Source organism: Molossus molossus, unplaced genomic scaffold (assembly GCF_014108415.1).
Source record: "Molossus molossus isolate mMolMol1 unplaced genomic scaffold, mMolMol1.p scaffold_m16_p_2, whole genome shotgun sequence".
Lineage (NCBI taxonomy): Eukaryota > Metazoa > Chordata > Mammalia > Chiroptera > Molossidae > Molossus > Molossus molossus.
The window spans coordinates 28,173,501-28,189,693 of NW_023425355.1; the positions used below are offsets into that span (position 1 = coordinate 28,173,501).

At 40.4% G+C, this 16,193-nt stretch overlaps 1 protein-coding gene across 1 annotated transcript; it reads left to right on the forward strand.

Moving 5' to 3' along the window:
* The first annotated feature begins 129 nt into the window (after window positions 1–129).
* On the forward strand, window positions 130–5,798 carry HNRNPH2 (heterogeneous nuclear ribonucleoprotein H2). The gene is made up of 2 exons (XM_036271464.1): window positions 130–232; window positions 3,593–5,798. The coding sequence occupies exon 2, from the start codon at window positions 3,646–3,648 to the stop codon at window positions 4,993–4,995; it is 1,350 nt and encodes a 449-aa protein (XP_036127357.1). The 5' UTR covers window positions 130–232; window positions 3,593–3,645; the 3' UTR covers window positions 4,996–5,798.
* Window positions 5,799–16,193: the final 10,395 nt, after the last annotated feature.

Sequence of the window (16,193 nt, forward strand, 5' to 3'; positions counted from 1 at the left end):
TCACACACTTCCTTCCTTAACATTGTCCCGCCCCATTTCCATACCAGAAGGAAGTGTGGCACTTCAGTGAGCCAGAGTTTAAGCGGAGAGTTGCTCACGTGACCGAGATCTCACATGACGTAGGCGCTCACGTGATCATTCGCTTACGTGAGCAGAAGTAGTTCTGGTCGTCGTCTACCGTCTCGCTATAGCCGTTTGAGGGAAGGAGGAACATCGTCCGGCATCGTTAGAGGTTGGTGTGTGGGTGGGAACTGGGGACCCACGGGTGGTAATGATGAAGACCAAAAAGCGGGGTCCGCGGGCCTCCTTCTCCTTTTTCGCTTTTTGCTTTCTCCTCCCCCGCCCCCCACTCCCCCATCTCAGTGCCGGGAAGCCGCCTTTGCTGCGCCTGGTGGGGAAATGGTGGACGTTCGTGACTGTGTATGGTTTTTGTATATCTCACTGTCTGGGCGGGTCTCAGGGGACCCTTAAGAGAAACCTTACGGTGAGAAACGGTTGAAAACCACGTCCGTGGATTAGAAAAAAGAAAAAAACATTGAGACCGGTGTTCAGAGTGCTCGTCCATCCTTTCAGGCATTCAGTCTCCACTGCCTGATTGTCTGTAGGGAGAGGTACCAAGTCAGTTTTACATGTAAAAATCACATCTAGGCAAATATTACGTGCCTAACAGAGGCGCCCAATAAATGTTTCTACTGAGTTGAGTATTTAAATAACGTTTATTTTTTGCTTATAACAACAATATACTTGTTCAATTTTGAACATTCGAAAAATAACAATATACTGTAAGTTAAAAAAAATACTCGTAATTCATCACCCAGAGATAACTACTCAGCATTATGGTGTATAAAAAGTATGTGTATAACACACATAAATACACAGATTCTTAACTTACAAATGGAATCCTGGTTTGTACCTCGGGCAACGGAGTTTTAGTGGCCTTCCCAGGAAATACAGTAATGAAGCAGAACTTCTCTGCCACTACAGAGGGGATGTTAAGGCCTAGAGGGCTGTAGGGACATTAAATGGGGTGGGTCATCCAAGAGCTAAGAGTCGGAAAATCTATCGCTCAGATCTAAAGATGGTTTATAGGAAGACTGTTATCACTGCGGATGCAGTGTGCAAGGCACATAATGGGTAGTTAGTGTTTGTTGAATTGAATCCTCTAGTTTTATGGCAGTTAGTACACTTTGTACTTTCCAAGAGGCCCAGTGTTCCCAAACCATGTCTGCTAAACCATCCACACATTAAATTAGAAACTTTTATAAAATATGCTATACCAAACCCCAGAAAAGCAAACAATTTAATTTGTTATTTTTGTTGAATTAAAGTAATTACTCTAGAAAATTAAGAATGCACCAAAAATTTTAAAATATAATTTAAAAAGCCATAGACCTAGCACTCAGAAACCAGTTAATATTTGACACATTTCCCATGCATATATTTTTCCTAACATTGTTTTTTAATTACAATTACAGCGACTTAAAAAAATTAAACCTATGTAGAAGTATATAGGGTAAGAAGTGAGAATCCACTTCACTCTTCCCTCCAGTTCTTTCTTCAGAAAGCAAGTTTGTATTATTTGCTTCCAGATCTTCCTCTATGCATTTATAAACATATATACATGCATGCTTATATTTTAAAATAAGTAGGATCATGCTATGCATATTCTCTCATTTAATATATTTTGGAACTCCTAGGTCAGAGCAGTTTTTTTTTTTCACAGCTTCATAGCACTATTCCCGCTATTGATGGATACTTAGGTTTCTGATTTTCTGAAATTACAGTGCTGCAGTGAACATTTGTGAGTATTTCAGTTGAACACATTCTGGAAGGAGTTCTAGCAGGGTTGAAGAATATATATTTTTTACATAGTTGAAATTATAAAGTAGCTGTGATCTTGGGTCACTTAAGATTATATCATAAGTAATTTCTCATGTAATTACATATTTTTATAATTTTAAAAAATAAGTGTGTAATAGTCTACATTTCTTAATAAAATACCTTTGAATGACTATATAGCTCCATAAGTTTTTGTCTGAATTTCAGATCATCCCCTTATGGCACATAACCTAGAATGGGTTTACTGTACCAGAAGACATGATACATATTTCCAAATTGTTTTCCAGATATACTGTACCAACTTTCACTCTTCTGGGTGTGTGTTAGTTTGTGAACCGTGAATATCAGCATTGATTTATCCTTACTGTTTAGTTTTCATTATCTTGATGGGTAAAAAGTGGTAATTAATTTTGGTTTTAACGTGCATTTCTGGTGATCGATGAGGTTTGAATATTTCCTAGACTCCTCTCCTTGTATCCTCACATCTCTATTCCGCTACATTTAATCTTTTATTTAAGTTCTGCAGAGTCCACTGTTTTGAATACATAGATCACATCTTGCCTCCTTTTATAAAAACCGCTGTTGCCTTAGGTGAATCCTTAACGTATCTCTAGGAGATAAGTGTTCTAACTGATCTTGCTAGTATCACCTCAACCCTCACTGTTTGAGTACTACACTGTTTCCAGGGTAATCTATCCGAAAGGGTTCTGAAGATGTCACTTCCCTCCCCTCACTACTATCCTCTCACTGCTGTCCCCTCACTCCCCTTCTCCTAACTCCTATCCCCTCATTCCCTTCCCTTTACTCTCTTCTTAAAGGCCCTTAGTGTTTGTCTGTCAAATAAGGCCTTTGAGGTCTGATCTTTACCTTGCCAGCTTTATTTCCTGCCTTGCCTCTTCCCATTTTATGCTCTATCATAATTTTAAAATTTTGTTTATGGATCCCTGAACTGGTTATTCTGTTTCATTTAACTGTTCTGTGCTAACTGATAGAATTGACCAACCATACCCTGCTTTAATCCACCCTTTCACCCTGTCATAGCAGAGATAATGTATTTATTTGCCCTTTTGTTTTTAGTAAAGACAGATAGTAAGTACCCCTGTAGGACTGTAAGTCCTTTTGGGGCTTATTTATCCTTGTATGCCAGAGCCTGGACCTGGCAATTAAAAAATATAAAATAAATGCGTGAATTCCTCATAATGTCTTTTGTCCATTTATCTCTTAGGCCTTAATATTTCTCTGATTTTATTAATTTGTGAGTTCTTTATGTAAGAGTATCAGTGCATTTGTTGCAGGTATCTTCTCAAGTGTATTGTTTGTCTTTTAATTCCGTTTAATCTTTTGATGTAATGAAGTTTCTTTATTTTTATGTAATCATATATAGCCATTTTTTAAATTTGCCGATGTCTTCCACTGATTTTGTTGATGTTAATTTTTTACTCCTTTTTGAGTATGACGTTAATATATGGTCAATGTAGAAATCTTAGAACGTACTGAAATTTCCAAAGAAAACATTTCCTGAAACAAAAAGCTCCCATAATTCTACCACCCAGAAATAACCACCATTAATGGTATCCAACACACAATAGGTATCAAATAAATAATTGTTGATGAATTAGAAATTTGGTGCAGTTTGTTTATGTTAATGTCTTACAAAAAAAGCAGTGTATTTGAATTTTGTATTAATAGTTTGCTTTTTTTTCTCTTGCTGTATGTGAACATTTATTCTTAATAGTCTTCTGATTTTTTTCAGCTACACTGAAACTGCATTGAGCCGAGCTTGCCATCAAGAGCCTAACAGTCATCATGATGCTGAGCACGGAAGGCAGGGAGGGTTTCGTGGTGAAGGTCAGGGGCCTACCCTGGTCCTGCTCTGCTGATGAAGTGATGCGCTTCTTCTCCGATTGCAAAATCCAAAATGGCACATCAGGTATTCGTTTCATCTACACCAGAGAAGGCAGACCAAGTGGTGAAGCATTTGTCGAACTTGAATCGGAAGATGAAGTGAAATTGGCTTTGAAGAAGGACAGAGAAACCATGGGACACAGATACGTTGAAGTATTCAAGTCCAACAGTGTTGAAATGGATTGGGTGTTGAAGCATACAGGTCCGAATAGTCCTGATACTGCCAATGATGGCTTCGTCCGCCTTAGAGGACTCCCATTTGGCTGTAGCAAGGAGGAGATTGTTCAGTTTTTTTCAGGGTTGGAAATTGTGCCAAATGGGATGACACTGCCTGTGGACTTTCAAGGGCGGAGCACAGGGGAGGCCTTTGTGCAGTTTGCTTCACAGGAGATAGCTGAAAAGGCCTTAAAGAAACACAAGGAAAGAATAGGACACAGGTACATTGAAATCTTTAAGAGTAGCCGAGCTGAAGTCCGAACCCACTACGACCCCCCTCGAAAGCTCATGGCTATGCAGCGACCAGGTCCCTATGATAGGCCAGGTGCTGGCAGAGGGTATAATAGCATTGGCAGAGGGGCTGGGTTTGAAAGGATGAGGCGGGGTGCCTATGGTGGAGGGTATGGAGGCTATGATGATTATGGTGGCTATAATGATGGGTATGGTTTTGGGTCTGATAGATTTGGAAGAGACCTCAATTACTGTTTTTCAGGAATGTCTGATCATAGATATGGAGATGGTGGGTCCAGTTTCCAGAGCACCACAGGGCACTGTGTACACATGAGGGGATTACCTTACAGAGCCACTGAGAATGATATTTACAATTTTTTCTCACCCCTTAACCCCATGAGAGTACACATTGAAATTGGACCTGATGGCAGAGTTACTGGCGAGGCAGACGTTGAGTTTGCTACTCATGAAGATGCTGTGGCAGCTATGGCAAAAGACAAGGCTAATATGCAACACAGATATGTGGAGCTCTTCTTGAATTCTACTGCAGGAACAAGTGGGGGAGCTTATGATCACAGCTATGTAGAACTCTTTTTGAATTCTACAGCAGGGGCAAGTAGTGGTGCTTATGGTAGCCAAATGATGGGTGGGATGGGCTTATCCAACCAGTCTAGTTATGGGGGTCCTGCTAGCCAGCAGCTGAGTGGTGGTTATGGAGGTGGTTATGGTGGTCAGAGCAGTATGAGTGGATATGACCAAGTTCTGCAGGAAAACTCCAGTGACTATCAGTCAAACCTTGCATAGGTAGAGAAGGAGTATTAAACAGCTACTACAGAAATGGAAGCTGTGCATTTATGGGAGTTGAATAGAATGGGAGGGTTGTCTAGCATATTCAGTATGGGAAATGGGAAATACTGATTCTGATCACTCTAGGTCAGCTTTTTTCTTTCTTTCTCTCTTTCTTTCTTTCTTTCTTTTTTTTTTTAAGAAAACAAAGGTTAAGTTTAACACTTTTGCATTACAAGCTTGTGATTTATGCTTACTGTAAAATGGAAACCAGGATTGTTTTCATACTTCAAGCTCAGTAATTTTGAACACTGAAACATTCATTTAGGATGTAATAACAGTTCAGTATTGACCATAACTGTTAAAACAATTTTCATCTTTCCTCAAGTTAGTTATGTTGTAGGAGTGTACCTAAGCAGTAAGCATATTTAGGTTAAAGCAGTTTCTCTTATGTTAAATGTTGCTCTTATACCACAATACATTGAAAACTTTGGATGCATGTTGAGAAACATGCTTTTCTGTAAAACTCAAATATAGGAGCTCTGTCTATGATTCAAAGTGAAAACATTTGGCATGTTTGTTAATTCTAGCTTTTTGGTTTACTATTCTGTAAGGCACGTGAGTGTACACTTTTATTTTTTATTAAGATTTGGGGCAATTTTGAGATGTAACACCAATCAATACTTTAGGAGTTGGGTCATGTCATTTGTATAAAATTCTGAAGCTTTCATTTAAATCTTTCCTTGTATTGTGATTTCCATTAGATGTGTTGTACTAAGTGAAACTTGTTAAATAAATCTTCCTTTTAAAAACTGGAAAAATAATCTTGTACAGCTTGATTTTTATTATGTTCTGTCATATGAGCCATTTCTTTTACACAGTCTTCTGCTGTTGAAGTTTTTAAATTGTTTTCAATTTTTTAAATATAAGCATACATTAACATCATACATTCTTGCATATATCATTAAGTATTTCTAAGATACATTCCTAAAAGTGCTGAATCAAAGGTATACACATTTTAGAAGCTTTTGATTTATATTACTGGAAAGATCATGGTACTTTATGTTCCATCAGGAATGTACATTTTTAAATTTTACCCCTGTAGCCTTCTTGGTGTACACTATTCTTGATCTTGGCCAATTTGTTAGTTGAAAAATGGTATCCTGTTGCTATTTTAATTTGTATTTTTAAAAAACTATGTTTTTATTGATTTTTTTGGAGAGAAAGGGAGAGATAGAAACATTGATGTGAGAGAGAAACATAGCTGCCTCCTGCATGCCCCCTACTGGGGATCCAGCCTGCAACCCGGGCATGTGTCCTGAGTGGGAATCAAACCAGGACCTCAGTCCATGGGATGACTCTCAATCCACTGAGCTACACAGGCTGGGCTATTGCTTTGATTACTACTCAGGTGGAGCAACTTTCTGTTTGTATCTGAACTTACTATCAACATGTCCATAGGGCTATTGGCCTACTCTGGAGACTATCAAGACAGCATCCTTGAGAATCCAAAGAAGAAAAAGCAAATAATCCTGTACCTTTTATTTAACCATAACTGAGAAGATTAAGGCACCTTTGTATTTGAAAAACTAGGCCTGTGTTGTAGAAATAATTCAGTCTTCTCCATAAATTAATAGTTTCCAAACACCCTTTAAGGTTTTTCAGAGCATTTAAACCTTGTTTTAAATCAGTGGTTCTCAGACTTGAGCATGCACCAGAATCCTCTGCAGGCATTGTTCAATCATTGATTACTGGGCCCCTTTCCTAGAGTTTCTGGAATTCTGTAGTTCTGGGGTAGTGCTTGAGAATCTGCTGATGCTGCAGGTTTCACCACCACGTTTTGTGACCCATAACAGGTTTTTAAAAGGCTTATCTGAACCTTAAGACACCAACTTTGAGGCAGCTTCCTTCATGATCCCTGATTGCCTCCCTCTTTTTCCTGTGTAACAAGTAGTTTAACCTTTCTGTTAAAGTGCACTTCGCATGTGCTTATTAACAACTCCTGTGATATCTGTGGTTCTCTTAAATTTCTGCCCACATCATAGAGGCCATTACACTTACACCTTTTGATGATTTAAAGGCCTGGATGCCTTCAGGTCAGTACCACCTGAATCTGAATTTCTCCAGATCTCTGTAGATCTGACCATACTGGAAATGGACTGTTACCTTTGGTACGTTTAGAGCACGGGACCCAGAGAAACACTTAGGGATGGAAAACAAATACTAAATTGATATTACCTAACTCCACTTTATTCAAGGACATTTTTTATTGAGCACTATTCCTAGAAAAGTATTCATACTGAGGATACAGTTGGAGGTGATTTGAGAATCTTTGATGACTTCTAATTTCTATTACAGCTATAAGAGCAAGAAATCCATTTGATTCATGCCATAATGAGCCCGTCCTTCACCTCCTAAGCCCTTCGGGAAGCCTTTCTAAGAGAGTTTACAAGTGGGTGTTTTTGCTTTCCAGGCTGCTCAGTTAATTTTCCAGAACGTTCTCTAAGTATGAGCAAAAATTCTCCAGTTAGCCACTAGATGTCACCAACACCCAGGAAATGATTGGCTGAGTCCAGAGAGCTAAGGTGTTTGCTTCCTCTGCTGGATAAGAAAACTCAAAAGTTGCCGGGCTGGGTGAAAAAAAAAAAACAAACCCTCATAGACACAGACAACAGTATGTGATTACTGGAGGGAAAAGGGGGTGGGGGAGGTAGAAGAGGGTATAGGAAGGCTAAATGGTGGTGGAAGGAGAGTTGACTTGGGGTGGTGAATAACACAATACAATATACAGATGATGTATTATAGAATTGTACACTTGAAACCTATGTAATTTTATTAACCAATGTCACCCCAATAAACCCAATTAAAAAGTAAAAACAGGAGGGGGCTTACTCAAGTGGTCAAGTCCACTTACTCAAGTGGACTGTTGATCACTAGAAGTGTGGAAATGGACAGCAGTCCCTGTCACATCCCATCTCTAACTCTCAAATCTAACACTCTAACATTTTCCAGGAGAGTTTGCTGGGAGGTAAAGTGGGCAACCCACCCATACCCACCAACCACCAACTCAGGAGATTAATTTTAGACTGCACCCAGGAATTACTTGGCAGGATCAGGCTGAAAGTTTGCAGCCACAACTATCATGGTCTAAAGGGGCCTTCACTGCTGTTTATGCCAGGGGTTCTCAGACTGCAATTCCTGGGCCAGCAGCATCAGCATAACCTGAGAACTTGTTAGAAATGTAAAGTATCAGTTCCTACCCCAGACTGGCTGAATCAGAAACTCTAGGAACCACTGGCTTCTGCATGGATTTTGTTATTCGTCCATTCATTTACTCCTGCATCCATTCAACCATAAGGGAGGTCACTAAGCCAGACACTGTCCTATCTGTAAGCATGGAACATTTCTGTACCTCCCCTTCCTCAGAAAATTGATATAAAAATGCATTTGAAGTTCTACAAATCAAAGTCCTTTTCCATTAGGGAGAATTCCTAAACTATCAACAAAAACAAAGATGACTTCAAGATGGGCCTGGAGGTCTGCTGATGGAGTGAAACCTGAGTTGTTGTATAATTGCTCCCCAGGCCCAGGGCAGCCTGGAGAGCAGGTGAGAGAGTAAACCACTTGGTGTAGCTGTGCCTGATATCAAGCTGGGAGAATCACCATGGCCATTTCACAACCTGCTTCCGCACTGACCAACATTCAGTCTTGTGAATGCAAAGCAAGCAAGTTCCAGGGGCCATCAGGTTAGCACTCAGGAGGGGAGGGGTTAGCTTGTGTCTGGAGCCTGTGTGTGCAAGCCCCCGCTCTCATCAGTGACCTGCACAGACAGATGCAAAGAACACACCACCCACTCGCCGCCAGCCCTCTGAAAAGCTTCTGAAAGAAGAGATAGGTACAGAGTGACAACACCTGAGAATTACCGTAATTTATTCAGGAATTCTTTTCTGGAGTATTTACGTATTCCAATGCTCCAGCTGACCTATACACTAATTAGGACATTTACCTGAGGATTGTAAGTACCCTTTCCCACGCTTTCTCCCCTTTTCTTCCTCTCTTCCTCCCTCCCTCTTTGCACTGGGCTTGTTGTCATACCCGCGATGTTATTAGGTGTCCATGCCATCTCCACTTTAGAGATGAGGAAACGGAATGTCACGGAGGGTGAGGATCAACCTTGTCTTTGGGAAAGAAGCAGGATGCCGGAAGGGAGGAGGAAATGATGTTCGGCGAAGGAAAGAGAAGAACATGGCCCAGATCTGCATGGGACTGTGTAAGAGTAGTGGTGTCCTGGGACCTGTGTGGGGAGCGTGGCGGCGACTAGAGGTGGGTCCAGCTCCTCCTCTGTCGCTCTCCAGCCCGTAGTCTTCCTTTCCCTCCAGAAAGCCCGCTAAGAGGCAGGGGGAAAGGGCCGGTAAGGGGGGCCTCAGGCAGGCGGAGAGTTTGATAAGACTCATGACTCCCTTTCGGCTCCCGCACCTCGGAGACCCTCAATCTGCCCTCCATGCCCCTGGTATATTTCGTTTCCTGCAGGGATGCGGAAGAAGCCGCCGGAGCAATGGCGGCCCACCGCGTGGGGCACGTGCTGGCCGCTAGAGGGAGCGCGCGGTCAGCATGGTGAATGGCGGGTAGTGGCGAAGGGGAGGGAGGGGGAGGGGGTGTCAGCGGAGTTCTGAGAGGGGAGACTACCTCTTTGCCAACCGCGGCCAGGTCTGTTAACGCTGAACCTGGAACCGCACCCGCCCTCCCGGGATGCTCTCTTTTCGGTGCAGCTGAGCGCCGGGAGCAGAAGGCCCAAGGCCAAACCGGGCCACACCGACCTAGAAGGGAAGGACCGGCCCTGGACCCTCTCTGGCGCCCTCTCCGCGGGGTATCTCGCCCCACCCCCCTCCCGCGTAGTGTGATCATCGCCCTGGGGTTCATGGCAGAGGGCCCTGAGAGCTGGCGAGAGAGGGAGCCACTTTTTCCTTCACACACAGTAGGCACTCAGTACAGGTTTATTTTCAGTTGGATATTGATTCAGCTTTTATGGCTTGTGATTAATCTTTTTCCTTCTGTTCTCAAAACTCCCATTGCCTACTGGATCAAGGATAAACAGCTCCCCAAGTGTCATAACACATTGAAAATTTAAAAAGTTCTGAAAACATGTGAGTGAGTTATTTTGTTTGTTTGAATAGTTCTCAACTCTTGTTAGTTTACTTTTTCTTTTTTTATTTTGCATTTATCTGCTTTGCAGCAAAGCTCTAAAATGTTCTACCTCTTCTTTAGAACTTCTTTCCACTCCTCAGTTCATACTGATTTCTCTTCTAAAATTTTTTGAGCAAATAGTCAGACTGCAGTTATTACTCAGTGGTACTTAAATTATTTCACGTGTGGCAGTTTTTATTTTTGCTTGTCTGGCTAAGCTGCAACTTTTAGCCTTATGCAAATATAAGGGTCTTCAAAAGTGCCTATAGGGCAGGAACAGGGGGAGTGACTGAAAATGGGCATAAAGATGTTTTAAAGATAATGAAAATGTCCTAAACTTAGATTGCACTGATGGTTTGTGCAACTCTATAAATTTACTAAAAACCATTGAATTACACACTTAAAATGAATGAATTTACAAATACCTATGGGGTAATAAGTAGAGTAGTGGAGATATGACACATTTTGTGGGGAGACTAGCAGGATAAATGGAAATACAATGACCTAAGGAAATGACAAAGACTCTCTCCTTGATCAAACTTCAGACAGGTTCTTCTAAGACCTCTTTTCAATTAGGCCTCATCCTTGGACCCTGCCCTTTTTTGGCAATAATTTTTCTAAGTAATCTTCTACATTTGATGCCTAATCAACTTGGCCTGCCTTTACCAAGAATCCTGTTAAGTTGGTTTAGCAAGAATGCCCCCTCCTTGATATCTCCTCTTAGTAATTTTCCATCCACTGACCCCATCACTCTGTTCCTTGACTATATGCCCCACTTGTCTTTGTTGTATTAAAAATTGAGCCCTATTTATTTATTTATTTATTTATTTATTTATTTATTTTTATCCTCACCCGAGGACATTTTTCCATTTTTTGTTCAGATAGAGCGGGAGGGAGAGAGAGAGAGAGAAACATCGACATGAAGGGACACATCGAGTGGCTGCCACCCGCACGACCAACCAGGGCCGGGGACAAACTGCAACCGAGGTACGTGCCCTTAGCGGGAACCGAACCCGGGTCTCTCAGGACCGCAGGCCGACGCTCCAACCGCTGAGCCAAACCGGCCAGGGCCCAATTTATTTTTATTAATCCTCACCTGAGGATATTTTTCCATTGATTTTTTTTTTAGATAGAGAACAAGGGAGGGAGAGAGAAACATTGATGTGAGAGAGCCACATTGACTGGTTGTTTCCTGCATGGCCTGGGATTGGGATTGAACCTGCAACCCAGGTACATACCCTCCACTGGCAATCAAACCCGAGACCCTTCGGTTCACAGGCACATGCTCTAACTGCTGAGCCAAACTGGCTAGGGCAAAATTGAGCCCAATTTTATACAGAAGTATGTTTTCCCCTATTGTAATAGTACTGAATACAATCTGTTTTTACTGCTCTTAACTAGTGTCTGGCTATATTTCTCCATGACAGAAGTCACTTTCAGACAGTGCTTATGGTAGTATATATCAGTCTGGCCTGTTGGGTGGCAATTCTTTTCTAAAAGACCACTGAACACTACCTATGTATTCATTTATTCACAAGATGCTTATTGCCAAACATTGTTCTGGGTGCTGAGGAACCAGATGTGAGCAAAAATCATCTACAATGTCTTAGTCTTCGTGGAACTCATACTCTAGTAGGGGAACCAAATAGCAAGCAAATAGCCATACAAGCATGTAGTTGCAATGAGGAAGAAGAGGTTCACAGTTCTATAAGAACCTATAAAATAGGGGGAATTGACTAGTCAAGGTGGTCAGTAATTCTGCCCTGAGAATGTGATTATGGAGATGAGAGGTAAGGAAGAGTAGAAGCTTATTAGGTTGGAGATGGGGTTTCGGGGATAAGGCTTAAGGCTATGTGTTTAGAGATACGATATTGAGTAAAAGAGGCTGAGAGAATGCCAGTACTGCTTGAGTTCAAGAGACAGTGGGAGAGCATTGTGGTGGGAGTTGAAGGTGTGCTGGTATATAGGAGTCAAGATGTGTGGACTGCCATGGTACTGGAATGTCAACAGAAGCCACCTTAAGCTGTTTTGTCTATATCTTAAGAGCCATTGGTAGCCCCGTGTGTATGTGTGTGTGTGTGTGTGGGGGGGGGTATCGTGGTAGTGGTGATAATGGAATGGATTTGATTTTTAAAATATCACCCTGGCTATAGTGTGGACAAAGGACTGGGAAGGAGTCAGACTGTACTGAGGAGTTTTATTAGGAATCATTGCAACAATCTAGGGTAGAAATGATGGCAGATTGGACTAGGCTAGTTGTGGTTTAGATGGAGGAAATTGGTGTATTTTAGAGTTACATAGGAAATAAAATCCACAGGAATTAGAAATGGATTGGAACTGAGAGTGAGGGAGAGTGAGAGGTCAATGATATGCCTTATCATTTTCTGGCTTGTACAACTGGATGTTTGGGGGTGCCGGTCAGAGACACTGAATACTAAGTTCAAGGATGAAAATTGTGAGATTGGTCTTAGACATGTTGTGTTGGAGACATCTTTGAGAACACCAAGAAAGCCATATAGATAGTTCAATGGATGGATCTGCAGTCTGGAAGAGGAATCTAGACTGGAGATATAAATTGTGAGCTCTATGCTCATAGGTGGTAATTGAAGCCATGTATGGTGATAATGCTGTCCAACTCAGAAGAGTATCAGAGAGGAACATAAGAAGGAGCCTTAAGAAATGCCAGGATTTAATGTGGAGTAGAGGAGGATCAGCCTGCAAAGGAGACAGGAGAAGAGAAGCCAGGGAGGTTTAAAAGAATGTTAGGAGGACTCATGTCATTGAAGGCAAAGGAAGAGACTATTTCAAGAAGTAGAGAGTGGACTGTTAAAAGTGTCCATTGGTGATGAGGGTCAAATAAGATGTAGACTGGAAAATATGTGTTGTATTTAGAAATATGGAGCTCATTGGTGACCTCAGCTAGATCTATTTTCATGGAGTGACAGGGCCAAAATTTGGACTGGAATGTATTAGAATGTGGTTAGCTGACAGGGAAGGGTCAACATGATGGAAACAAAGAGCATAGGCAACTATTTGAAGCAGTTTGACTTTGAAGGGCACAAAAGTGTCAGCATTATAGCAGGAGTGGGATTAGGGGTCCAAAGAGGCATTTATTTTATTATTTTTTATTTTTGTTTTGTTTATTTTAAAAAAAAACAACTTAAATTTAATTTATTGGGGTGACATTGATTAATAAAATTATATAGGTTTTAGGTGTACAATTCTATAATACATCAACTATGTATATTATATTGTGTGTTCACCACCCCAAGTCAAGTCTCCTTCCATCACCATTTATTCTTCCTATACCCTCTTCTACCTCCCCCCACAGAGAAGCATTTAAAAGAACATCCATCCATATAAAGAGATCAAGATATAGAACATTTTCATCTGGCAGGTGTGGCTCAGTGGTTGAGCGTTGACCCATGTGCCAAGAAGTCACTGGTTCAGTTCCCTGTCAGGGCACATGCCCAGGTTGTGGGCCCAATCACCAGTGGGGGGCATGCAGGAGGAGACCATTTGATGTTCTCTGTCATCAATGTTTCTATCTCTTCCTCCCCTGTCCCCTCTCTAAAATAAATAAATAAATAAATAAATAAATAAATAAATAAATAAATAAATAAATAAATAAATAAAAAGATATAGAACATTTCCATCACCTCAAAATGTTCCCTCAGGCCCCTTCTCCGTTAATCCCTACCCCCAGAGGTAACCACTAATCTGATTACCATAAATATATATTAATTTGCATTTCCTAGAATGTTATACAAATAAAAGAATACAGTATGTGCTCTTTTTTTGTTTCATCTTCTTTCTGTCAGCATAATTATTTTATGACTTTTTTTATTGTTAAGTAATCTTTCATTGTATGTATATACCACAGTTTGTTTATGCACATTAATGTTATTTGAAATTTGGGGCCACTGTGGATGGAGTTGCTATGAACATTCATGTACAAGTCTTTGTATATATATAGGCTTTTATTTCTCTGTGCTTATACTCTATACTGGATCATAGATTAAGCATAGTAGATTCAAAAGCACTGAATCTTAGATCTCTATCCTCTGCCTAGCCTGCATTTTTATTTAGAGAAAGTAACTTCATTTTCCTCCACAAAATGAAAGTTACATATACTCTCTACAGAAAATTGGAAAATACAGCAAAGCAGAAAAAAGGGAAATTATGACAATGACCTCCATATTCCTAAATGTAACCTAGCCTCAAATAAACTCTCTCCTTTGTGAAATTCAGTGTTGTCTAGTGGCTGACTTGAGAATGCATAATAATAGCTAAAGAGTTCTTGGGAAACTAACTGAGGAGACTGTCAAGCATAATACCAATTTATAAATTTATGGAGATGCTCTCTATGAAATATTCAGGGCCCAGTATATTGCCAGGCTTAGTTTGGACAGAGCCTCTTCTCAGGCCCAGAAAGGCAAACAACTCCATGTTCTCTGCTAGCCTTCCTGAGGTTTCTTCCAAGATGGCACAAGGGGCAAAGGAACACAAAATACACTTTCTTCAGGTCCTAGTAATTGAGCTTGCACCTATATAAGGAAAAAAAAAAGAAAATGTGCTACATCTGTGTACAGTAAACCCTCGATTTTGCGGAACTCTATTTAATGGACTTTGGTCCATATGTCATATGTGAAAATTAACACCCTGTTAATTTTAAAATGCTTTTAACAGAGATTTTTAATAATTAAATTAACAGTTTTTTTTGTGTTATTAATTCACTTTTTAAAAACATTTTTATTTATGTATTTATTTAGGTTAATCCTCACCTCACCTGAGGGTCTTTTTCCATTAGTTATTTTAGATATAGTGGAAGGGAGGGAAAGAGAGAGAAAAAGGAAAGGGAGAGATAGAGAGAGACATCGATGTGAGAGAGACACATTGATCGGTGTCTCCCACATCACCCCAACAAGAGCAGGGATCGAATCTGCAACCCAAGTACATGCCCTTGACTATGAACCAAACCTGAGACCCTTCGGTCCACAGGCCTACACTCTAACCACTGAACCAAACTGGCCAGGGCCACTGTTATTTTTAACAAATTTTAGTGAATAGGCCATATGTTGGATAAAACTGCAGTAATTTCACCAACACAATTAAATATTACATATCTACAACTATAGTCTACATACTTAAATCCAAGAGTAGTAACTGCTCCTAAACAATGTTCGGTGAATGATTAGCACGTGATCATACTGAACCGTTCATGGTAATTGGTTCTGTGGTCAGGAGGCTTGACTTCCTGCAGCAGTTGTAACAGGAACTGGCCAGAAGTTCCCATGTGCGCTAAGCCACGCCCCAGCCTATGAATTTGTTTACTTGCATAACTAGCTGGTGAATGCATGCATTTACTAGACCTATTCAGTATAATTGTAAAATTACTGTAATGCATATAGGAAACTTTTCTGTAAAATTAAACTTTTCATACATACTTAATTTTAATTACACAACCGTGTCTACATAAGTAAAAACAGGCAAACTAATTTGTCAATTTTTTAACATACACATTCGGAAAAACTACTTTATTATATATAACAGAATTTCAGCTTTAATGGACACCCCCTCGCCAGAATCAGTCTGTTATATCAAGGTTTTACTGTAATACAATGTACTATTAAATACGTTTATGTAGATCTGTATGAGCAATGCTGGTGTGTGATCAGAATCTGTTTGGGGGGCATATCTTAGTGTAGTGGTTAAGATCATGGGCTTTAGAGACAGATTATTTGGGTTTGATACCTGGCTCTAACCCTAGCTCTTTGACCTTAAATAGGTGACAGTGTTTTGCTGTCTCCCCATTTCATTAACTGTGAAAAGGGAGATATATAATACCTACCTCATGGGGCTGCTTTGATGATTAACTAAGATAAAAAAAAAAACAAAAAAAACTGGAACACTTAGAAAAGCACTTAAAACAAGTAAAGCTTGGTTCATGATAAATTAACAGTCAACAACCTTAAATGGCCCATCAACATTATTCTACATCATTCAACATCATTCTATTTCCTCTGGTTAAC